Source organism: Oncorhynchus masou, chromosome 31 (genome assembly GCF_036934945.1).
Source record: "Oncorhynchus masou masou isolate Uvic2021 chromosome 31, UVic_Omas_1.1, whole genome shotgun sequence".
Classification (NCBI taxonomy): domain Eukaryota; kingdom Metazoa; phylum Chordata; class Actinopteri; order Salmoniformes; family Salmonidae; genus Oncorhynchus; species Oncorhynchus masou.
Genome location: NC_088242.1, coordinates 69,836,168 through 69,861,113, shown reverse-complemented (window position 1 = coordinate 69,861,113; position 24,946 = coordinate 69,836,168). Strand labels below are relative to the sequence as shown.

Sequence of the window (24,946 nt, the reverse complement as noted above, 5' to 3'; positions counted from 1 at the left end):
CAGTATTTGTATTATTTATTTTATAGCCTACAGTCTTTTTTCCATCATATTTTTAAAGGGTGCCAATAATTATAGAACTGACTACATTTCCATATCAAGTAATTGGAAACTGTAAACCACTTAAAGTCTTTGTGATCACTTGAGTGAAAAGGCCCATCGTTAAAATATACAGTCAACCACAATTCTGAACCCTGGCAGTGAGTTTAGAAAGTGCAGCCTATGTGAAAGCTAGCTTTCATATATTCTACAAATACATGTAGGCTAACTATGGTTGTATTTGAAATAATGAATTGTTAGGTAAATATTCAAATTAATCTCAATACAGATCTGCTGCACTGATTCTGCTCTGTATGTACAGTAGGAATCACCGAGGTATAAAGAATGGTATGACCACTGTAATGCTGCATTCATGACACATCGGAAACTCGGAGAAACGAGTTGTGGGCATTCCAAGTGCCATGATCAAGCTGCGTCAACCATGAACGAGAAAACTAGCCTACAGTTAAACAAATGATAGTGTCGCAACACGAGGAAACCAGAGTTTCCTCATTTTTTTATTAGGAGTTGGAGGGCCATTGAAATATATATTTTTTATATTCGGAAGCTCGTATTTCCGACATATCATGAACGCTGTTTCATCGTAATAATGACTCTTCTACGGCTTGCATTTACGTCACCGTCGCGTCAAACACCGGTAGATGCGAATTGCAAACGTACAACCAGAATCTCAAACCCATCGGTCGCAGGTAGAGAAAAAGGAAACCCATTTCAACCTAGACGTGATTCGGACAGCATTTTATACATTTGCGACATCAAACACCCGCAGCGTTTAACAGGCTATTGCTTTATGACTGAAATCTAGCCTACTTAGCTTTTTGACATCGCTCTATTCCCAGGTTCCTATTATGCCTTCCCGGTCTTGGTTTATCGCTGGTAGCGCTCTCCTCCTCTCTTTTCGGCTGGCATTCGGGACGAAGGGACCACATCCATGCACAGAGGTGAGATCCACTGTCAGGATGCCGATGTATGTGTTGTCTGAGTTATTTTTAGTAGCTTTCCGTGGGCTAATAATGGTGCATGCATGTTAGTGGAAAACACAATAGTGTGTTATTGACCAGTTTATCCATTCAACTAGAGAGTCAGGAGAGGAGTGGGAGTCAGGGACACACAAGCTACTGTGTAGAACAACATGAGCGCTAAACAGTAATCTTTCCACCGACCATTACTAATACGATTATGAATTGATGACGCGACACTTCCGGTCAGATTCATATGTTTCTACACATATACATTGCTTAGCGAGAGGGCGATGCCCTCCTTGACAACTAATTACTCATCCTGTTTCTCCAAACACCTGCCAGTCATGCAATCAGGTAGTCCTGCAGGATTTCTGGGGAATTGTTGCTTAGGACACTTGCATTGCTTAGGGCAGTGTGTTTGTGTGCGCACGCAGTGTTCTGGTTAGTGTTGTCTCAACACTCAGGGCAGACTTTGAGTCTTATCAGTTTCCTGCATGGAGCTGCCTTTCCTTCCCACCGGCTCTCTCCACTCATCACCTCTGAGCCATAGCACATGGCTGGCAACAACATAGCCTGGTTTATATTACATTCAGACGGACACAAACTCCAATCTACTGTCCAGTCACAGTGACTCACCAGGGCATTGTGGAATCTGCGCTCTGCACTTCCACAAGACGACTATCACCAGAAAACAAGTATTTTGAACCTACATTTATCCTGGGACAACATTGTCTAAACATCATACTGTTGCCATGGTTACTCCATGGATTATCAGTCTGACCAAAATCTTCCTAAAAAAACCACAATAGTCTCTACAAGCCAGAATGTTGAATAAAATTATATTTAAACTTACTTTACCGGTTGTACATGCTGTTTGTACTTTTGGTGGTAGGAGGTGGAGATATCCACAGGAAAGTGTTGTTTACCTGACTTTTTGCAGAGCTGGCACGTTCTGTCACTTGTATTTTCAGTCTCTTCACACATCACATGTGATGCACAATATGTCAACAATAGCCGAACGTAGTCGACTGGAGCATGTTTCCTCACAATCGGCTGTGGTTTAGGTTTCGGCCATATTCCTCGGCCATAGTGTTGGTCACGTGCATCAGTATTGAAATACATCAGTATTGAAAATAAAAACAGACCAGCATACTCAAAGTAGGGCTAATAACACTTCCCTGTGGATATTTTGTCTCCAATTACCTCCTACATAAGGACAAAATCGGCAGACAAAAGGTAAAGTACATTCAAATGAAGTTTATTCAAGAGTCTGACTTGTGATGGGACTTTTTACAAAAAGTGAGCCTAGATGTTAGAGACGCGAGAGTAGTCTTCCACTCTCAGATTCATAGAGTCTAGTGGCAACCATCCTCCTGGAGCCACTAAATATTCATGCATTTGCTCTCGCCTTGCCCTTTAGAACACATCTGATTCTGCTAATAAATGTCCTGATGAGCAAATGCTTCGATTTAAGGAGTGTTGTCGTGAGGGCTGGAACAAAAGCCCGCACACCCAGTAGCTCTGCAGAGGAAGGGTTGGCAGTCCCTGGTCTAGTGGAAAGTCTTTAGATTGACACCATGTGACAGAACCTGATATATCAGTGCTTGAGGTATAGATCGATATCAGTTCAGATTTGTCCTGGAACATACATCTCCTATTAGGTAACACATGACAGGCATGCAGAACATAGACTTCTGTTGGGGTCATGGTATAGAGGAATAGATCATTAAACTTTATGACCTGATTATTGATTGGCATGAATCTCAGTGATACATGAGGACAAAACAATGGTGTTACTGTAAAGCCTAGGCGTGATTCTACAACTTCATATATCTGCCATGTGTCATGTCCATGATGCCCACAACATGACTCCTTCAGCACAGTGTCCAGACGTGTGTGTGTGTGTGTGTGTTCTTCTAAAAGGTCAACATTCATAAACATGGTAAAAAGCACTTTGTATTTCACTCAATGGTTTGGCAATCATTGGTTTGGCAAATTCAAGGGACATTATGGTCAGAGCAGTGATTTAAATGAGTCGTGCTCACGCTACGATTTTCCGAACCATGATGGTGAACCACATACTCCACAGCATGTTTGTGTGTGTGTGATATAACACTTCAGCAATGTTCTCACAGTGACAATTGCAAACCTTGAACTCAAAAACCTTAAATCTCAGAACCTTTAGCAAGACTGAACCATCAAATTCCTACGCCTGGACATACAGTTGTCAGTGGTTAGGGACAACTTCTACCTTCATTATACTGAGATAGGATCCGTTTTTATGGACAACTTCTATGTCATCCACTTACCCACTGTGTGCTGTGCCTTGGTTTCCTGTATCCATAGTGATGGAATGGGGGGGGGGGTGAAGAGAGAACTCGGGGCCCTTGGTGGTCTTCGTGTTTACTGACCTCTCTCTGTCCCCATGTCTGTCTTTTATCTGTCTCTCACTGTTTCTCACATACTGTTCAAAGACACACACACACACACACTCAACCCCTCTGTTTCTCTCCATCACTGTGTGTCCATGCTATCTCTTGTGTTGCAGACAGACTACTACTATGAATATACAGAGTGTGACAGTACAGGGTCGCGATGGCGAGTAGCAATCCCTCAGAGCCATGGATCCTGCATCGGACTGCCCGAGCCTGTACGAGGGACAGAGTGCAGTAAGTACTGTGTGTGTGTGTGTGTGTGTCAGAGATGTTTCTCACACCCTCTTATCAGCTGGTTGGAATTTCCTCCAGTATTCCACAATGACCTGATTGGCTCTTTGTCTCTGCTCCAGTCATAGCACAGGGCAGAGCTGGCTTCATGCTGGAACAATAGGCCAATAACCTCAGAGGTTTACATATACACACACAGGTCTCAATATGTTTACTTCTTGCACCTGACTTTGCTTCCCTAAATATCTCTAACTGATGCATGTCTGGGGAAAAGGCTTTTATTGACAGACACTCCCCTACATATTTATTTGGAGGGTGAAGCTAAAACTTTTAATTTGGCTCTATACTCCAGCATTTTGGTTTTGAGGTCAAATGTTTTACGAGGCGACAGTACAAAATGTCACCTTTTATTTGTTCATACATGTGTTTTCACATTTAGAAATGTAAGCACTTTATGCATCTAGTCTCCCCATTCGAAGGTGTCGTAAGTATTTGGACAAATTCACTTATAGTGTGATATATAATATATATTCAGAATACTACTATATATATGTCAAAAGTTCAGTAGTCCTAGCACGCAATGACCACATCAAGCTTGTGACTCTACAAACTTGTTGGATGCATTTTCAGTTTGTTTTGGTTGTGTTTCTGATTATGTTGTACCCAATAGAAAATCTTGTTAAATATTGTACTGTGTTATTTTTGGAGTCACTTTTATTGTAAATAAGAATATATTATTGTATGTTTCTGAACACTTAAAAAAAAGAGGATTCTACCATGATTACAGATAATCATGATTGAATCGTGAATAATGATGAGTGAGAAAGTTACAGATTCATAAATATCATACCCCCCAAGAGAATCCTCCCCTGTTAATGGTAAGTAATGGTGCGAGGTTAGCATGTGGGGGCATGATCTTTGTGCATCTTTGTTTTGTTCTCTGGAAAAAGCTCACCTCTGTCTGCTTTTCTCTTTTTCTATTTAATTCCTGATTGGCCATTTTTCTACCCAGTCCGTCTGGTTGAGCCAGTGAGACAGACACCTGGGCAAAAGCTTCCAGACAATTCTAGAGTAGAGCATTGTTTCATTGTTGGATGTAACAGAAGTCACCTTACTAAAATCACAATTCAGACCTGGTTCTGCGCATGACTGCTAAGGGACAATGCAGTTCAATTTGCCGCAGTCCTCGCTACCTAACAAACAGTCGTCACTAATTACCACAGCCACACAGTCATAAAATCTGCCTATTTCTACAATTTATCTTCTTAAACTGTGATTTTAAACCCCACTGCTAACATTATGACTAACCTTAAGTTAAGACAAAAAGCTAGTTTTTCTTTTCATTAATATTTACAATATACCCTACCAGACCTTACTTCTGCTCCCAACCAACTCAGAAAGATTCTCTGCTCTCCTCCTCCATGTTCTCACTTCTCCTCAATGTGATGGCTCATTGCAGTGATGTATGACGGCGTGTTCATAGACGTCAAACAATGTGTTTTTATTTTTATTTTACCTTCTATTTAACTAGGCAAGTCAATTAAGAACAAATTCTTATTTACAATGGTGGCCTACCCCAGCCAAACCCTAACCCGATGCTGGGCCAATTGTACGATGCTGGGCCAATTGTCCTATGGGACTCCCAATCACGGCCGGTTATGATACAGTCTGGAATCGTACCATGGTCTGTAGTGATGTCTCTAGCACTGTGATTCAGTCCCTTAGACTGCTGTGCCACTCAGGAGCCAAGTATTGTTTTTGAGAGCTCGTGCTTTGTACTTTCAGAGCAAACATTTCTCCATCCAGGCCGTCACGCTTTTTCGACATGGCATCTTGTAGTGTGTTTCTAGACAAGCCATCAGGGCAGCATTGGAGCTGGCATCCTCTACAATTGACAGTGGCTGCACTGCAACCGCAATCATTTCTGTAATCAGCGCTGTGATTTTCTCAGTCCGTCCCTTATTGCACTGCTGCCAGCAAGGGGTTGGGTCTCATGGTGCTCCCCTTTTCCGCATTGCATCTGTACTGCCACTGTAGCTCAATTCCACCTTTGCATTTCGTCTTCTCCTACTTCTCCTCCTAGGTATTTTTTTGTCTTTATGATAATGATCGTGAACTGTCCGTGGTAGTTTTGTTGAAATCTTGTTAAAGAAATTATTATGTTTTTAGGTTAGGGATTTTTCTTTTTAGCGTAACCAATCCCAATTTCGTTTAAATGTCACACCCCTACTTTGTACAACCTCGCCCACGCACGCACCCCCACCCACACAGCCCTTTTCAACAGGATGTGGGGATTAGTATGTTTGTTCCCGTGGTTACGAGGAAGCCATCCGAGGGCTGTTGTACATCTCTGAGCTGTATCCAGCCCAATTATGGACCCAGTTACTTCCCCTCTCCTTGGTGTAAACAGAAGGTCTACCATTTTTCTTTTACCAATATAATGTTATCTCCAGTTTTGCACCATCCCTGACCTCTAACAAGCTCTGATACATCCCCTCTCTCATTCTCTGAAACACTTCCAAATAGTGGTATACAGTGACGATTTTAGCATGTACATTTTGGTGGGGCAAACTTAATTTTTTTAGATGCATGCCAGCAAAGCCATTACACAACATAAGACTAAACAATACATGAATTACACTATAACTTTGACAAACGGTGCCCACAAACTGTAAGGGCCTACATAAAGCTGTCGCAACAGCAGAGCTTTCTTTTCAGCACCACGGAGTGATTCCTTACCACTGCTACACCTGTCTATCAGCGGAGCCATGTCTGGCAGCGAAACAGTTCATTCAGACTCATTTACTGCTTTAAAAAAACAGCTGATATGGTTGACTTGCTTAAACAAATGTGGTTTCTACTGACAATTGAGATGTAAAAACTATTGCATAAGGGAATGAAGAGTGGATAAGTGGCCATCCATAAGACATTAATGAGCGAGCTAAGACCGACGTAGTCAATAACTATTTGTTCAGCAATTTGGAAATGTATAGCGACAGAATTCAGAACATGGGCCATTCTTACAGTAATCTCTCCTGTACAGTCTTGGCCAAAGGTTTTGAGAATGACACAAATATTAATTTCCACAAAGTTTGATGCTTCAGTGTCTTTAGATATTTTTGTCAGATGTTACTAAGGAGTACTGAAGTATAATTACAAGCATTTCATAAATGACAATGGCATTCTGTCAATTAACTTCTGGGCCACATCCTGACTGATGGCAGCCCATTCTTGCATAATCAATGCTTGGGGTTTGTCAGAATTTGATGGTTTTTGTTTGTCCACCCCCTCTTTAGGATTGACCACAAATTCTCAATGGGATTAAGGTCTGGGGAGTTTCCTGGCCATGGACCCAAAATATTGATGTTTTGTTCACCGAGCCACTTAGTTTCAGTTTTGCCTTAAGACAAGGTGCTCCATCATGCTGGAAAAGGCATTGTTCGTCACCAAACTGTTCCTGGATGGTTTGGAGAAGTTGCTCACGGAGGATGGGTTGGTACAATTCTTTATGCATGGCTGTGTTCTTAGGAAAAATTGTGAGTGAGCCCACTCCCTTGTCTGGGAAGCAACCCCACACATGAATGGTCTCAGGATGCTTTACTGTTGGCATGACACAGGACTGATGAATGCGCTCACCTTGTCTTCTCCAGACACGCTTTTTTCTGGATGCCCCAAACATTTGGAAATGGGATTCATCAGAGAAAATGACTTTACCCCAGTCCTCAGCAGTCCAATCCCTGTACCTTTTGCAGAATTTCAGTCTGTCCCTGATGTTTTTCCTAGAGAGAAGTGGCTTCTTTGCTGCCCTTCTTGACACCAGGCCATCCTCCAAAGGTCTTCTCCTCACTGTGCGTGCAGATGCACTCACACCTGCCTGCTGCTATTCGTGAGTAAGCTCTGTACTGGTGGCGTGCCGATCCCTGAAGCCATTTTGGGTGCAAAGCAATGATGACGGCACATGTTTCCTTGCAGGTAACCATGGTTGACAGAGGAAGAACAATGATTCCAAGCACCGCCCTCCTTTTGAAGCTTCCAGACTGTTATTCGAACTCAATCAGCACGACAGAGTGATCTCCAGCCTTTTCCTCGTCAACACTCATACCTGTGTTAACGAGAGAATCACTGACATGATGTCAGCTGGTCCTTTTGTGGCAGGGCTGAAATGCAGTGGACATGTTTTTTTTAGGGTTTCAGTTCATTTGCATGGCAAAGAGGGACTTTGCAATTAATCGCATTTCATCTGATCACTTTTCATAACATTATGCAAATTGCTATCATACAGAAGCAGCAGACTTTGTGAAAATTAATATTTGTGTCATTCTCAAAACTTTTGGCCACGACTGTACACCAAGTCAGAACCATCAGATAGATAAAGGGGGCATATAAGCAGACAATGAAAGGTCTCTAAAACAGGCTATAGGCTACATGTGTACCACCAAGCCGGAACAGTAGGCTATGTTATGAGGGGGAAAGAGACCAAATTATTAGGGTGAGGGACCTGGGCCAGCTTACTACACAACATACACTTAGTATTACTTTCGTAGCCACAGTATACATACGGTGCCTTGCAAAAGTATTCACCCCCCTTTGTGATTTATCTATGTTGTTGCATTACAACCTGTAATTTAAATTGATTTTTATTTGGATTTCATGTAATGGACATACACAAAATAGTCCAAATTGGCGAAGTGAAATGAAAAGAAAACGTGTTTTAAAAAAAACAGAAAAGTGGTGCGTGCAAATTTATTCACCCTCTTTGCTATGAATCCCATAAATAAGATCTGGTGCAAACAATTACCTTCAGAACTCACATAAATAAAGTTCACCTGTGTGCAATTTAATTAAGTGTCACATTATCTGTCATATGATCTCAGTATCAATACACCTGTTCTGAAAAGCCCCAGAGTCTGCAACACAACTAAGCAAGGGGCACCATCAAGCAAGCGGCACCATGAAGACCAAGAAGAGGCTCTCCAAACAGGTCAGGGACAAAGTTGTGGAGAAGTACAAATCAGTGTTGGGTTATAAAAAAGATCAGAAACTTTGAACATCCCACGGGGCACTGTTAAATCCATTATTAAAAAATGGAAAGAATATGGCACCACAACAAACCTGCCAAGAGAGGGCCGCCCACCAAAGCTCACGGACCAGGCAAGGAGAGCATTAATCAGAGAGGCAACAAAGAGACCAAAGCTAACATTGAAGGAGCTACGAAGCTCCACAGCGAGATTGGAGCTATCTGTCCATAGGACGACTTTAAGCTGTACATTCCACAGAGATGGGCTTTTACGGAAGTGGCCAGAAAAAAAGCCATTGCTTAAAAAAATAAGGAAACTTGTTTGGTGTTCGCCAAAAGGCATGTAGGAGACTCCCCAAACATAGTGAAGAAGGTACTCGGGTCAGATAAGATAAAAATATCGCTTTTTGGACATCAAGGAAAACGCTATGTCTGGCGCAAACCCAGCACCTCTCATCACCCCGAGAGTACCATCCCCACAGTGAAGCATGTGGTTAAAGGGGAAATATTTAAATGTCTTGGAATGGCCTAGTCAAAACCCAGACCTCAATCCAATTGAGAATCTGTGGTATGACTTAAAGATCGCTCTACACCAACGGAACCCATCCAACTTGAAGGAGCTGGGGAAATTCTGCCTTAAAGAATGGACAAAAATACAAGTGGCTAGATGTGCCAATCTAATAGAGACATACCCTATGAGACTTTCAGCTGTAATTGCTGCTAAAGGTGGCTCTACAAACTATTGACTTTGGGGGGTAAATGGTTATGCACGCTCAAGTTAAATTTTTTTGTCTCATTTCCTGTTTGTTTCACACACAAAAAATATTTGGCATCTTCAAAGTGGGAGGCATGTTGTGTAAATCAAATGATACAACCCCCCCCCCCCCCAAAAAAAATCTATTTTAATTCCAGGTTGTAAGGCAACACAATAGGAAAAATGCCAAGGGGAGTGAATACTTTCGCAAGTCACTGTATCTCCCTGGCATATTACATAATGTATGCAGTAGCATGCAATACTTTTTTTGACTCACCTTGTTGTGCTGTGCACACTTGAACAGGAAGGTGATGCGGCAGGCCTTATGGGCATATTTTGTCATCAAACTTTGTCAGAGAATACCAATTGCTGATGACTAAATTTGCCCACATGGACCACCGCGCCACCTTCCTGTAAAACTTTCAAGGAAACTGGGGACAAAAACAATTTAACGTTTGAATCGTGACGTCAGCAGTCTTTAGGTTGGAGTTCTAGAAAAAGGCCTGAGTTCCCGACTCGGGCCTCTCCAAACCATCTCAATTGGGTTGAGGTCGGGTGATTGTGGAGTTCAGGTCATCTGATGCAGCACTCCATCGCTCTCCTTCTGTTTGGTATCACAGACTAGAACATGTTCTGGGATTTTTTCGATGGCATTGAGGAGTACACTACATCAGTCACTGGCTTTGTCAATAAGTGCATCGAGGACGTCGTCCCCACAGTGACTGTGCGCACATACCCCAACCAGAAGCCATGGATTACAGGCAACATTCGCACTGAGCTATAAAAGTTAGAGCTGCCACTTTCAAGGTGCGGGACTCTAACCCTGAAGCTTACAAGAAATCCTGCTATGCCCTGCGACGAACAATCAAACAGGCAAAGCGTCAATACAGAGCTAAGATTGAATCATACTACACTGGCTCCGACGCTTATGTTATGTTGCAAGACTTGCTAACTATTACAGACAACAAAGGGAAGCCACGAGCTGCCCAGTGACACAAGCCTACCAGACGAGCTAAATCACTTCTATGCTCGCTTCGAGGCAAGCAACACTGAGGCATGCATGAGAGCATTAGCTGTTCCGGATGACTGTGTGATCACGCTCTCCGTAGCCGACGTAAGACCTTTAAACAGGTCAACATACACAAGGCTGTGGGGCCAGACGGATTACCAGGACGTGTTGTAACGGTTTTGACTTGAGGTTATTATTTATAGGGGTGCCAGGTAGGTTGTGCCTACCAGAGAAAACATTGGTTTCTCCTTTTGGTTTGGGAGGGAATGAGTCCCATCTGGTCCATCAAGTCTACACCAATACAAAGGACCAATGTAAAAGTCACGATGGAAATAAACTTGCTCCGGGCATGTGCTGACCAACTGGCAAGTGTCTTCACTGACATTTTCAACATGTCACTGATTGAGTCTGTAATACCAACATGTTTCAAGCAGACCACCATAGTCCCTGTGCCAAAGAACACAAAGGCAACCTGTCTAAATTACTACAGACCCATAGCACACACGTCGGTAGCCATGAAATGCTTTGAAAGGTTGGTAATGGCTCACATCAACACCATTATCTCAGAAACCCTAGACCCACTCCAATTTGCTTACCGCCCAAACAGATCCACAGATGATGCAATCTCTATTTCACTCCACACTGCCCTTTCCCATCTGGACAAAAGGAACACTTATGTGAGAATGCTATTCATTGACTACAGCTCAGCGTTCAACACCATTTTACAATCAAAGCTCATCACTAAGCTAAGGATCCTGGTACTAAACACCTACCTCTGCCACTGGATCCTGGACTTCCTGACTGGGTGCCCCCAGGTGGTGAGGGTAGGTAGCAACACATCTGCCAAGCTGATCCTCAACACTGGAGCTCCACAGGGGTGCGTGCTCAGTCCCTTCTGGTTCTCTCTGTTCACCCACGACTGTATGGCCAGGCACGACTCCAACACCACCATTTAAGTTTGCAGACGACACAACAGCCTGATCAATGACGAGACGGCCTGTAGAGAGGAGGTCAGAGACCTGGCCGTGTGGTGCCAGAATAACAACCTATCCCTCATCGTAGCCAAGACTAAGTAGATAATTGTGGACTACAGGACTGAGCACTCCCCCATTCTAATTGACGGGGCTGTAGTGGAGCAGGTTGAGAGCTTCAAGTACCTCGGTGTCCACATCAACAACAAACTAGAATGGTCCAAACACACCAAGACAGTTGTGAAGAGGGCATGACAAAGCCTATTCCCCCTCAGGAAACGAAAAAGATTTGGCATGGGTCCTGAGATCCTCAAAAGGTTCTACAGCTGCAAAATAGAGAGCACTGGTTGCTCAGCCTCTGACCCCAAGGCACTACAGAGAGTAGTGTATACGGCCCAGTACATCACTGGGGCTAAGCTGCCTGCCATCCAGGACCTCTACACCTGGCGGTGTCAGAGGAAGGCCCTAAACATTGCCAAAGACCCCAGTCACCCCAGTCATAGACTGTTCTTTCTACTTCCACATGGCAAGCGGTACCGGAAGGCCAAGTCTAGGACAAAAAGGCTTCTCAACCATTTTTACCCCCAAGCCATAAGACTCCTGAACAGGTAATCAAATGGCTACCCAGACTATTTGCATTGTGTGCCCCCAACCCCTCTTTTTACGCTGCTGCTACTCTTTGTTTTATCATATGCATAGTCACTTTAACTATACATTCATGTACATACTACCTCAATTGGGCCGACCAAGCAGTGCTCCCGCACATTGGCTAACCGGGCGATCTGCATTGTGTCCCACCCGCCAGCCCCTCTTTTACGCTACTGCTACTCTCTGTTCATCATATATGCATAGTCACTTTAACCATATCTACCTGTACATACCACCTCAATCAGCTGGACTAACCGGTGTCTGTATGTAGCATCGCTACTTTTATAGCCTTGCTACTGTATATATCTTTTTACTTTTGTTTTATTTCTTTACTTACCTATTGTTCACCTAATACCCTTTTTGTGCTATTGGTTAGAGCCTGTAAGTAAGCATTTCACTGTAAGGTCTACTACACCTGTTGTAATTGGCGAACGTGACAAATACACTTTCATTTGATTCTTGCTCAAATAGCTCTTACACAGCATGTAGGCGTGTTGGGTTATTGTCCTGTTGACAAACAAATGGTAGTCCCTCTAATTGCAAACCAGATGGGATGGTGTATCGCTGCGGAATGCTGTGCTAGCCATGCTGGTTAGATGTGACTTGAATTCTAAATAAATCACTGACGGTGTCAACGGCAAAGTACCATCACACCACCTCCTCCATGCTTCATGTGGGAACCACACATGCGGAAATCATCCGTTCACCTACTCTGCTTCTCACAAAGACCGGGCGGTTGGAACCAAAAATCTCAAATTCGAACTCGTCAGACCAAAGGACAGGTTTCCACCAATCTAATGTCCATTGCTTGTGTTTCCTGGTCAAAGCAAGTCTCATCTTCTTATTTATTTGTATTTAACCTTTATTTAACTAGGCAAGTCAGTTAAGAACAAATTCATATTTACATTGACAGCCTACCCTTGCCAAATCCGGACAATGCTGGGCCAATTGTGTGCCGCCATATGGGACTCCCAATCACACCCGGGTGTGATACAGCCTGGATACGAACCAGGGATTGTACTGACACGTCTTGCACTGAGATGCAGTGCCTTATACCTTGGTGCCACTCGGGAGCCCGAGTGTCCTTTTGGTTGTGGTTTCTTTGCAGCAATTTGACCATGAAGGCCTGACTCACACAGTCTCCTCTGAACAGTTGAGATGTGTCTTACTTGAACTCTGTGAAGAGGCTGGTAACTAATGAACTTATTAACTCTGGGTCTTCCTTTCTGTGGCGGTCCTCGAGAGGCAGTTTCATCATAGAGTTTCATGTTTTTTGCGACTGCACTTGAAGAAACTTTCAAAGTTCGTGAAATTTTCCGCATTGACTGACCTTCATGTATTAAAGTAATGATGGACTGTTGTTTCTCTTTGCTTATTTGAGCTGTTCTTGCCATAATATCTATTTGGTCTTTTTCCAAATAGGGCTATCTTCTGTATACTACCCCTACCTTGTCACAACACTACTGATTTGAAATGTTTTACTTTTGACTACTTCATGAAGCTGGTTGAGAGAATACCACGAGTGTGTAAAGCTGTCACCAAGAATCTCAAATATGAAATATATTTTGATTTAACCATCTTTTGGGGGTTACTACATGTTTCCATATGTGTTATTTCATAGTATGATGTCTACACTATTATTCTACAATGTAGAAAATAGTCAAAATAAAGAACTCTGGAATGAGTAGGTGTGTCCAAACTTTTGACTGGTACTGTATATATTTATATTTTAGCTAAACAGGTCGCGCTTTGCCCCACGTGCCCTGGATCACAGGTCCCGCTGGTGGTATGCTTCACTTATCTTTTCCATTAAATGTCCACTCTCTCTTTCCTGTATCTCTCCCCCAGCATTTTCCTGTGAGGCTGGGGAGTTTCTGGAGATGTCTGCCCAGGAGTGTACTCAGTGTGCAGCAGGTACCTACTCTCTGGGCAGCGGTATTCGATTTGATGACTGGGAAACCATCCCCAGCGGGTTCAGCTCCCTAGCAACTTACCTTGACAATGGTCCCCATGGAGATGACAGCACTACCTGCAACAGGTGTGGGAAGGGGAGTGGTTTAGCTTATGATTTTTAAATCATGGTGTCGTTGCAGTTCTTGCATACATCTCAGTAATCTCTGCTGTGTGTGTGTGTGTGTGTGTGTCCAGTTCGACATGGTTTCCGCAGGGTAGTTACCTGGAGTCTAACAGAGATGAGTGTACTGTCTCTCTGATCTATGCTGTTCATCTGAAGAAACCGGGATCAGTCTCCTTTGACTACCAGTACCCAGATGGCAACCTCTTCTTCGAGTTCTTTGTGAGTCTTCTACTTCATTCTCTCAATCCTATGATATCTGCTAGTAAGTGAGAGAAAATTCTTCTCTGTAGTACATTCCTGACCAAGTTGCACTATAAATATGCTGAAGTGATATTCACTAATTTAAATATTGATTGATTGGTTGATGTTCTGGTTGCTTGGCAGATCCAGAATGACCAGTGTCAGGAGATGGACCAGACTGCTGATAAGAAGTGGCTCAAGCTTACCAATCATGGAGAGTGGGCCACACACACTGTAAGAGCTGTGTTTGTTTGTAATTAAGTTCTAAGTCCTGGTCTTCAAGACCCAAATTGAGTGCAAGCTTTCGTTTTAGCCCAGCACTAGCGCACCTGATTTCACTAGTTACAGTGCCTTGCGAAAGTATTTGGCCCCCTTGAACTTTGCGACCTTTTGCCACATTTCAGGCTTCAAACATAAAGATATAAAACTGTATTTTTTTTGTGAAGAATCAGCAACAAGTGGGACACAATCATGAAGTGGAACGACAATTATTGGAAATTTCAAACTTTTTTAACAAATCAAAAACTGAAAAATTGGGCGTGCAAAATTATTCAGCCCCTTTACTTTCAGTGCAGCAAACTCTCTCCAGAAGTTCAGTGAGGATCTCTGAATGATCCAATGTTGACCTAAATGTCTAATGATGATAAATACAATCCGCCTGTGTGTAATCAAGTCTCCGTATAAATGCACCTGCACCGTGATAGTCTCAGAGGTCCGTTTAAAAGCGCAGAGAGCATCATGAAGAACAAGGAACACACCAGGCAGGTCCGAGATACTGTTGTGAAGAAGTTTAAAGCCGGATTTGGATACAAAAAGATTTCCCAAGCTTTAAACATCCCAAGGAGCACTGTGCAAGCGTTAATATTGAAATGGAAGGAGTATCAGACCACTGCAAATCTACCAAGACCTGGCCGTCCCTCTAAACTTTCAGCTCATACAAGGAGAAGACTGATCAGAGATGCAGCCAAGAGGCCCATGATCACTCTGGATGAACTGCAGAGATCTACAGCTGAGGTGGGAGACTCTGTCCATAGGACAACAATCAGTCGTATATTGCACAAATCTGGCCTTTATGGAAGAGTGGCAAGACGAAAGCCATTTCTTAAAGATATCCATAAAAAGTGTCGTTTAAAGTTTGCCACAAGCCACCTGGGAGACACACCAAACATGTGGAAGAAGGTGCTCTGGTCAGATGAAACCAAAATTGAACTTTTTGGCAACAATGCAAAACGTTATGTTTGGCGTAAAAGCAACACAGCTCATCACCCTGAACACAACATCCCCACTGTCAAACATGGTGGTGGCAGCATCATGGTTTGGGCCTGCTTTTCTTCAGCAGGGACAGGGAAGATGGTTAAAATTGATGGGAAGATGGATGGAGCCAAATACAGGACCATTCTGGAAGAAAACCTGATGGAGTCTGCAAAAGGCCTGAGACTGGGACGGAGATTTGTCTTCCAACAAGACAATGATCCAAAACATAAAGCAAAATCTACAATGGAATGGTTCAAAAATAAACATATCCAGGTGTTAGAATGGCCAAGTCAAAGTCCAGACCTGAATCAATCGAGAATCTGTGGAAAGAACTGAAAACTGCTGTTCACAAATGCTCTCCATTCAACCTTACTAGGCTCGAGCTGTTTTGCAAGGAGGAATGGGAAAAATGTCAGTCTCTCGATGTGAAAAACTGATAGAGACATACCCCAAGCGACTTACAGCTGTAATCGCAACAAAAGGTGGCGCTACAAAGTATTAACTTAAGGGGGCTGAATAATTTTGCACGCCCAATTTTTCAGTTTTTGATTTGTTAAAAAAGTTTTGAAATATCCAATAAATGTCATTCCACTTCATGATTGTGTCCCACTTGTTGTTGATTCTTCACAAAAAAATACAGTTGTATATCTTTATGTTTGAAGCCTGAAATGTGGCAAAGGTCGCAGAGTTCAAGGGGGCCGAATACTTTCGCAAGGCACTGTAACTAATCACCAAGCCCTTGATTCGTTGAATCAGGAGTGTCTCAGGTCTAAAGGGTTAGACAGCCTCTGAGGTTACAGCACCATCAAATGTCACGTATTGGGATGCTTTCAGGTCGTATCTCTGTGTAGATGGGCATTCTAAACCCAGGTCTGTAATGGGTGTGTTCAAGGTGAATCTGAAGTCTGGCACTAACATCTTGTACTGGAGGACAGCAGGGATCCTGATTGGAGCTAAAATAGTCAAACCTGTTCTGCTGAAGAACGTCCACATAGAGGGTAGGACTACCGTGTGTGTGTGTGTGTTTGTTTATTTATTGTAGCTGTTCATGCTACTTCCCTTCTGTACTTATTGTGTTATTTTCTCTCTTTAGGAGTGGCGTATGCGTCAGAGTGTTTCCCGTGTAAACCAGGGACGTTCAGCCAAACCCCAGGCTCCTCCTCATGTCAGCCCTGTCCCAGAGACACCCACTCTGGCCACGGAGCCAGCTCCTGTACCCCCTGCAACACCACAACACTCTATGCACGTAGGCTCACAGGAACATAAGCATGCAGACATGTCTAGATGCAGACACCTATACACAACTTTTCTTATTAGAGTTAGAACATGAATTTGAGCAGCTTATTGGTTATACTGCAGTTCATTATCTTTTAAACATCTCTCCCTCTTTCACTGCCCCCCTTTCTTTCCCTCTCTCTTCCAGCGGAGGGGTCAGCTGAGTGCAAAGCGAGACCACCATGCTCTAAGAAGGATTACTTTCAGATCCACACCCCCTGTGATCTTGAGGGCAAGGTGAGAAGACTAACTCACCCTCCCAATATCACATCCATTATTGCCAGATTGCTTATACCTGTCTAATCCTTTTTGATCGACACAAGTGCCCATGCAGGGGTTAGCCATTCTAGCGCCAGTATCCCTACAATTCAGTGTCTGTGTCCTACATGTTGGCTCTCTGTATAGTTAGTTTCCTCATCCTCCATGTTGTCTCTGTGTGTGTGGTTTCAGACACAGGTGACCTATAGGTGGGTGGAGCCTCAGATCTGTCTGGTGGACGTGGCCGGGGCTGAAACACTGCCCCCCTCCGGTGACCGTGAGCCCTGCCCACCGTGCAACCCCGGTTTCTATAACAACGACACTGCTACCTGCTCTCCCTGCCCCCCCGGGACATTCTCTGATGGGGTCAAAGGTGACAAAATATCCCTTTATCCCATGTCCTCTTCTATCTCTCGTCTTCCTTCTCTCTTGTCCTCCATCAGTAGGGCAGCCCCCAGGTGGTAATGGTAGGTAACAACACATCTGCCACACTGCTCCTCAACACAGGGGCCCTCAGGGGTGCGTGCTCAGTCCCCTCCTGTACAGTCGTGGCCAAACGTTTTGAGAATGACACAAATATACATTTTCACAAAGTTTGCTGCTTCATTGTCTTTAGATATTTTTGTCAGATGTTACTATGGAATACTGAAGTATAATTACAAGCATTTCACAAGTGTCAAATGCTTTTATTGACAATTACATGAAGTTGATGCAAAGAGTCAATATTTGTAGTGTTGATCCTTCTTTTCAAGACTTCTGCAATCCGCCCTGTCAATTAACTTCTGGGCCACATCCTGACTGATGGCAGCCCATTCTTACATAATCAATGCTTGGAGTTTGTCAGAATTTGTGGGTTTTTGATTGACCACAAGTTCTCAATGGGATTAAGGTCTGGGGAGGTTCCTTGCCATGGACCCAAAATATTGATGTTTTGTTCCCAGAGCCACTTAGTTATCACTTTTGCCTTATCGCAAGGTGCTCCATCATGCTGGAAAAGGCATTGTTTGTCACCAAACTGTTCCTGGATGGTTGGGAGAAGTTTCTTTCAGAGGTATTGTTTCAGATTCTTTATTCATGGCTGTGTTGTTAGGCAAAATTGTGATTGAGCCCACTCCCTTGGCTGAGAAGCAACCCCACACATGAATGGTCTCAGGATGCTTTACTGTTGGCATGACACAGGACTGATGAAAGCGCTCACCTTGTCTTCTCCGGACACGCTTTTTTCCAGATGCCCCAAACAATCGGAAAGGGGATTCATCAGAGAAAATGACTTTACCCCAGTCCTCAGCAGTCCAATCCCTGTACCTTTTGCAGAATATCAGTCTGTCCCTGATGTTTTTCCTGGAGAGAAGTGGCTTCTTTGCTGCCCTTCTTGACACCAGGCCATCCTCCAAAAGTCTTCGCCTCACTGTGCGTGCAGATGCACTCACACCTGCCTGCTGTCATTCCTGACTAAGCTCTGTACTGGTGGTCCTGATCCCGCAGCTGAGTCAACTTTAGGAGACGGTCCTGGCGCTTGCTGGACTTTCTTGGGTGCCCTGAAGCCTTCTTCACAACAATTGAACCGCTCTCCTTGAAGTTCTTGATGATCCGATAAATGATTTATTTGGGTGCAATCTTACTGGCAGCAGTATCCTTGCCCGTGAAGCCCTTTTTGTGCAAAGCAATGATGGTATGTGTTTCCTTGCAGGTAACTATGGTTGACAGAGGAAGAACAATTATTCCAAGCACCACCCTCCTTTTGAAGCTTCCAGTCTATTATTTGAATTCAGTCAGCATGACAGAGTGATCTCATGCCTTTTCCTCATCAACACTCACACATGTTTTAACGAGAGAATCACTGACATGATGTCAGCTGGTCCTTTTGTGGCAGGGCTGAAATGCAGTGGAAATGATTTTTGGGATTCAGTTCATTTGCATGGCAAAGAGGGACTGATCACTCGTAGGATCTGGGTTTTCTTTTTGCGTTTGCTTTCCTAAATTATGATCTCTATTTCTCTCCCTCTTCTCTTCCTATTTTCTACCTCTCTCCCAGCGTGTGAGTCGTGTCCTGCGGGTACTGAGCCTGCTGTAGGTTATCAGTATAAGTGGTGGAACGTCCTTCCAGCCAGCATGAAGACGTCCTGCTTCAATGTGGGCAACTCCAAGTGTGACGGCATGAATGGTGGGTGCAGCTGCTCTCTCTGAGGCCTAGAGGGTGCTGTTGCTCTTTACTGTTGTTGACATGTTGCCCTTAGGCCAGGATAAGAATTAAGAGAGGGTAGTTCTCCAGGAGGAGGGTTGTGTACCCCTGTCTTAGGCACTTTAGCATAATGCAAAGACGGGCCACAGGCCACATTTGAGTGAAATATTCAGAGAAGACCCTGGTATGTCTGCGTGTTGTGTGTGTTCTGACGTGTCTCTCCGTCAGGTTGGGAGGTGGCGGGGGATCATATCCGTAGTGGAGTAGGGGGCTCTGATAACGACTACCTCATCCTCAACCTCCATGTACCTGGCTTTAAGTGAGTACCTTCATCTCAATCTGTCTCTGTCTTATTGTCACAATGCCAACATTTTACCAACGATACCAACAATTTACTAACAATACCAGGCCAAGTATCACGATACCAAGTAGTATCGCAAAACCGCTGGAAAAATAATTCGGAGTGACATAGCGCCCTGTTCGCCCCTTCCCCCGGACACTTCTTCCCATTTTCTAAATGTTCTGTGCAACGCAAAACCTGTCACGTTGAATTTTACTTCACACCACTCAGTGTATAATAGAATACTGCATAGAATGTCTCCATGTGATTTGGCTGGAAGAATGGAATGAAGGAATATAAATGCATAATGATCTGCAGGTCATTGTGGAAGTAAGGGGGAAACACTGCATGAAACCACCTTCACTCTTCAGTTAACTGGCACGAGAATTTAATTAACACAAACCAATAATTAGCCACCTGACCTAGTTTAAAATGAACTGTGACAAAGTTTGTGAAATGATATGGAATGTGCTAGAAGGAAATAAGGTAGCTCTGGTTTTATGGATCATATTTGTTGAATGGTGAGGCCTGTTTTCCTCTCTGTAAAGCTGCCTGTCCATTGTTCCTCTATGACTCGGCGGCTGCAGAACAGCGGACTTCCAAAGTTACTGAGACGGACCTGTGCTCTTGGTTATAGCAGGCGATGAAATGATACAATGTATCAACTTTGCTTGCTCTGTGCACTGCTGCAATGTATCAAATGTAACAACAGTTGACTCATCAGGGACTGCACATTTTGGTAGTATCATATGTAACGGTCCTACGGTATTCTAAAATGTTGCTATTTTAAGTAAGTGTTTTGGTATCGTGATATTACCGTGGCACTGGTATACCGTGCAACACTACTCTCTTGCTCTCTCCCTTCCCCTCTCCTTCTATCGCTCTCTTAATGTGTGTGTGTGTGTGTGTGTGTTTTCAGGCCTCCTACATCAGCAACAGGTGGTGCGGGGACAGAGTTTGGCCGTATCAGCTTTGAGTTTGAGATGGTGTGTTCAGCTGACTGTGAGCTGTACTTTATGATGGTGAGAACAACACAGGATAAAGAAAAACCCACACTCAATGCAGAAAGTATACAAGCATCTAGAAAAGTGTTTGGATATTTCTATTCCTTTTAAAATGTGCACTACTTTTGAACTGTGTAAAGTTAATTACATCACTGTGTGTAGGATGTAAACAGGAAGAGTACAAGGGTGGTGGCGTCATGGGAGGGCAGTAAGGTCAGACAGTCCTACACACACATTATGACCAAGAACGCCTCTGTGTCATACACCTGGGCCTTCCAGAGGACCAACCAGGCCTCTGACGTAAGTACACACCCCCCCCCCCACACACAGGCTCACACACACACACACACACACTGTATACAAACTTGGATACGCACTAATGTATACAGACACAATCATATACTAGTAGTGCATTCTCTTTCTCTCCAGGTGCGTCAGAATGTGAACAACGTGGCAAGTATCTACTCCATCTCAGTGAGTAATGCTGTAGACGGTGTGTCGTCGGAGTGTCAGACCTGTGCCCTCCTCTCCCAGCCCTCCGGCTCGCTGTGTGTGCCCTGCCCTCCAGGACATTACATACACACCAGCCAGTGCACCGAATGCCCTCCCAACACACACCTCACCTCACACAGCACCCTGGGCCCAGAGGCCTGCAAACCCTGTGGACCATCCAGCAAGAGCAACAAGGTGTGTGTTTTGTTGATATCAGTGTCACACCAAACGTGTGTCAAGGTTGGTGAATAAAATGTTGTGTCCATTGTTGATTCCCCCAGTGCACAACTGAATGTTTGTTTTTTCAGGAGCACAGCAGGTGCTACAGTGACTGTGTGTTCTCCTACTCTGAGAACAACGTGTCTCTGAGTTTTGACTACAGTTCCCTGGGCTCTGTTGGAACACTGATGAACGGACCCAGTTTTACCACCAAAGGAACCAAATACTACCACCTTTTCAACATCAGCCTCTGTGGAGGAGAGGTACAAACACACACACACACACACACACACACACACACACACACACACACACTGATTTAACAATATTTGCAACCTACAATTACTTTGTGATCCTGAATTTAGCTTTACTTTCTCAGGGTAGAAGGGCTGTGTGTACAGACAACGTGACTGACCTTTCCAGCGCCGATTCTCAGAAAGAGACAGGGGAACCAGCCAATGCGGTGGAGACATTAATCTGTCAATCAACCATTATCCCCTCCAGTGGGCGGGGCTTCCACACAGCACTATCCTCTCAGTCCATCAGCCTAGCAGACACCTTCCTGGGTGAGTACACATCACACACACACATTTTCCTTGTAACCTGATGCCGATCTTTGTCGCTGGTGTATAGTAGGCGTTAATTTATTGATGAATGTGTGTAGGAGCGACAGTGGCCTTGACTCTGGATGGAGTCAAGGCAAGACCAGACCTGTTCCCACAGACCACCAACAAAGTCCCTGACGTCAACTTCTTCTACCGGTAATTGATCTTTTCTACATCCTAAAACGCAAATTCTAAAACATAACTACTTCTGTGAATAGTGTTTTTGGGGCCCAAGTAAAGATTTGGGGTAGTTTTTAGTTGCTCCTAATCAGGAGTACCCTGTTGTTTTTAACCAAATGTTATGCTTCTATTGGATAGTTCTCTGGAGGTGACCTCGTCATGTGATAAAGGTCGTAACGTGGTGGTGACGCTTCGCTGTAACCCGGATAGAAGCACACAAGGAGAACTCACAGTACCCAGGTACTGTCTGTCTCCTTTCCTCTCTTCTTGCCCCTCTCTTTCTATCTCTCTTTTTCTCTTTCTGTCTTGCCCCCGAAACTGCAGCCTCAAAAGAGATTACTAGTAAAAGGAGAGACTTAAAAGAAGTCCAAGCTCGAAATGAACTGCAAGCTCAATTCACAGAAACTCTGCATCCTCTTGTGACTGTTAAATTAGTAAGAAGTTTGCTTTTACTCCCAGGCAGCTAGTTATCTAACTCTGTGTGATGGATATTCATGCTCCGTGCTGGAGGAACACGAGAAGCTGAGAACAAACACATGGATTTTTCACTCAGATTTGATCGGATTTGATCAGATTACATCTCATTGAAACTGTCCTTATAACGTAAAAGTTAGATTATTACATTGTAGTAACAGTATGTTTCTCTGTTGTAGTCAGTGTCCGGCGGGGACGTGTGATGGCTGTACCTTCCACTTCCTGTGGGAGAGCTCAGGGGCGTGTCCTCAGTGCACATCCACAAACTACCACCAGATAGAGGGAGCCTGCAAGGGAGGACTACAGGTGTGTGTTTTACTAATTGATTACCTGCAAAGGAGCTGCTATCTGCTCTCACTCTGAATCCTTTAGATAAAATGTATTTCATACCATTACACTCTGACACATGTTCACTGTCTTCCTCTTCCCAGGACACTCTGTATGTGTGGACTGAGCCAAAGCGGTGTGTAGGAGGGGTGTCCCTCCCGGAGAAGAAGACCTGGCCGTGTGAGAGCATGGACTTCTTGGTAAAGATGGGGGCGACGATAGGCGCCTTCACCGCCGCACTGCTCTTCTCCATCACCTGCTATTTCTGGAAGAAGAACAAGAGGTAGGAACTCCTCCATTTTTGTGTATTCATTCATACATATGTCTGGAAGAAGAACTAGAGGTAGGAACTCATCCATTCGTGTATTCATTCATACATATGTCTGGAAGAAGAGCAAGGGGTAGGAACTCATCCATTCATTCATGTATTCATTCATACATATGTCTGGAAGAAGAGCAAGGGGTAGGAACTCATCCATTCATTCAGGTATTCATTCATACATATGTCTGGAAGAAGAGCAAGGGGTAGGAACTCATCCATTCATTCATGTATTCATTCATACATATGTCTGGAAGAAGAGCAAGGGGTAGGAACTCATCCATTCATTCATGTATTCATTCATACATATGTCTGGAAGAAGAGCAAGGGGTAGGAACTCATCCATTCATTCATGTATTCATTCATACATATGTCTGGAAGAAGAACTAGAATAGTCCTGAAGATTGGTGATTTTTCTAAGTCCCACCTACCCCTGACTCTGGTAGGCTGGAGTTTAAGTACTCGAAGCTGGTAATGTCGTCCAATAAGGAGTGTGAACTGCCGGGGGCGGATAGCTGTGCCGTGATGGAGGGAGAGGAGAACGAGGGAGAGATGGAGGATGAGGTGGTCTACTCCAAAAAAACATCCCTGATACGCAAACTCAAAGCCATCGCATCTAGGGTAAGAGTCAGAACCATTATGCAGTTATGCTGAAATCAAACTACATTTGCGAGTGCAGAATCTGTTTTTCCCCTGGTAATTCTAGTTCATGGACTACCGTGTCTCTGTATATTTCATCCACAGGGAAACGGGAGAAGCTATGAAAATGTCCAGTTGAACTCCTCACAGTCAAACGGGTTGGTGTGGGGGTGAAGAAAGAGGAAGGAGAACAAGGAGAGAGACCAACCCCCCACTCCCCCAGAGAGACTTCTTCAACATATCTCCATGTTGAGGGCTTGAACCCTTAACACACACACTCAGAACATATATAGACACATGCAGAGTACACACACCCAGAATGCATGCTCACCGACACAAACACATGTGAGAGGACATTACCCCCATCTGGCCTTATCCTTGGAATGGTGCGTGTGTGTGTATGGGTGGATTGCTGGAATATGGGCGGTGTGATTTAAAAGGGTGTGTATGGTTGGGAATATGGGTGGTATGTCTGGTCTGCTTAGGTAAAGAAGAGGACCGATATGTGGGATGTTTTTTGTGCTGTTTTCATTCACTCTGTTGTCAGGTTGCTTTGGTGGCCATGTTGTTTTCCCTCAGGTGTTCTGTCCTCTGAGACCAACCTCACATCAACCCTTAGGCTCCTTCTCAATAAGAGGGAAGATACGGTGTTCCATTGTGCTCTCTGAAAGGCTGGGTGGGATCTTTGCATGTTGGCACCTGTCCAATCCTTTGAGATCTACAGAAGTCCGCACATAGCCCTAAATACCCGGCACACACACACACCCTATTACAGTCTCATCTTAGTCTGACCTGCACCACCCTTTACCCATTTGTTCTGTCTGTAGGCTTTGGGTTACCATGGTGATGGTGGAATGTCCTTCACTCTCTCTTAGTCCAATCGGGAGTGGCGATGTTACATTATCCATATGATGATACGATATGATGCTGACTGCCTTTCTGTTATTTAAAGTGAAATAAACTATATTGTATTTGTG

The 24,946-nt window shown here is 44.0% G+C and overlaps 1 protein-coding gene across 1 annotated transcript; it reads left to right on the top strand.

Moving 5' to 3' along the window:
- The first annotated feature begins 493 nt into the window (after positions 1–493).
- LOC135524349 (endosome/lysosome-associated apoptosis and autophagy regulator family member 2-like) lies at positions 494–24,946 on the top strand. Its single transcript, XM_064951805.1, has 23 exons — positions 494–746; positions 897–998; positions 3,568–3,688; positions 13,933–14,122; positions 14,233–14,380; positions 14,546–14,635; positions 16,548–16,653; positions 16,749–16,901; positions 17,079–17,167; positions 17,381–17,561; positions 19,224–19,352; positions 19,599–19,689; positions 20,630–20,732; positions 20,877–21,014; positions 21,144–21,401; positions 21,515–21,688; positions 21,805–21,991; positions 22,090–22,186; positions 22,349–22,450; positions 22,864–22,990; positions 23,116–23,294; positions 23,777–23,951; positions 24,075–24,946. The coding sequence occupies exons 1-23, from the start codon at positions 699–701 to the stop codon at positions 24,141–24,143; spliced, it is 3,057 nt and encodes a 1,018-aa protein (XP_064807877.1). The 5' UTR covers positions 494–698; the 3' UTR covers positions 24,144–24,946.

Coding starts and splice junctions, on each gene's coding strand:
- LOC135524349 (XM_064951805.1), top strand. CDS start 699: ATGCGAATTGCAAACGTACAACCAGAATCTCAAACCCATCGGTCGCAG. Junction 999..3,567: donor GACCACATCCATGCACAGAG/GTGAGATCCACT, acceptor CTTGTGTTGCAG/ACAGACTACTACTATGAATA. Junction 22,187..22,348: donor GACGTCAACTTCTTCTACCG/GTAATTGATCTT, acceptor TCTATTGGATAG/TTCTCTGGAGGTGACCTCGT.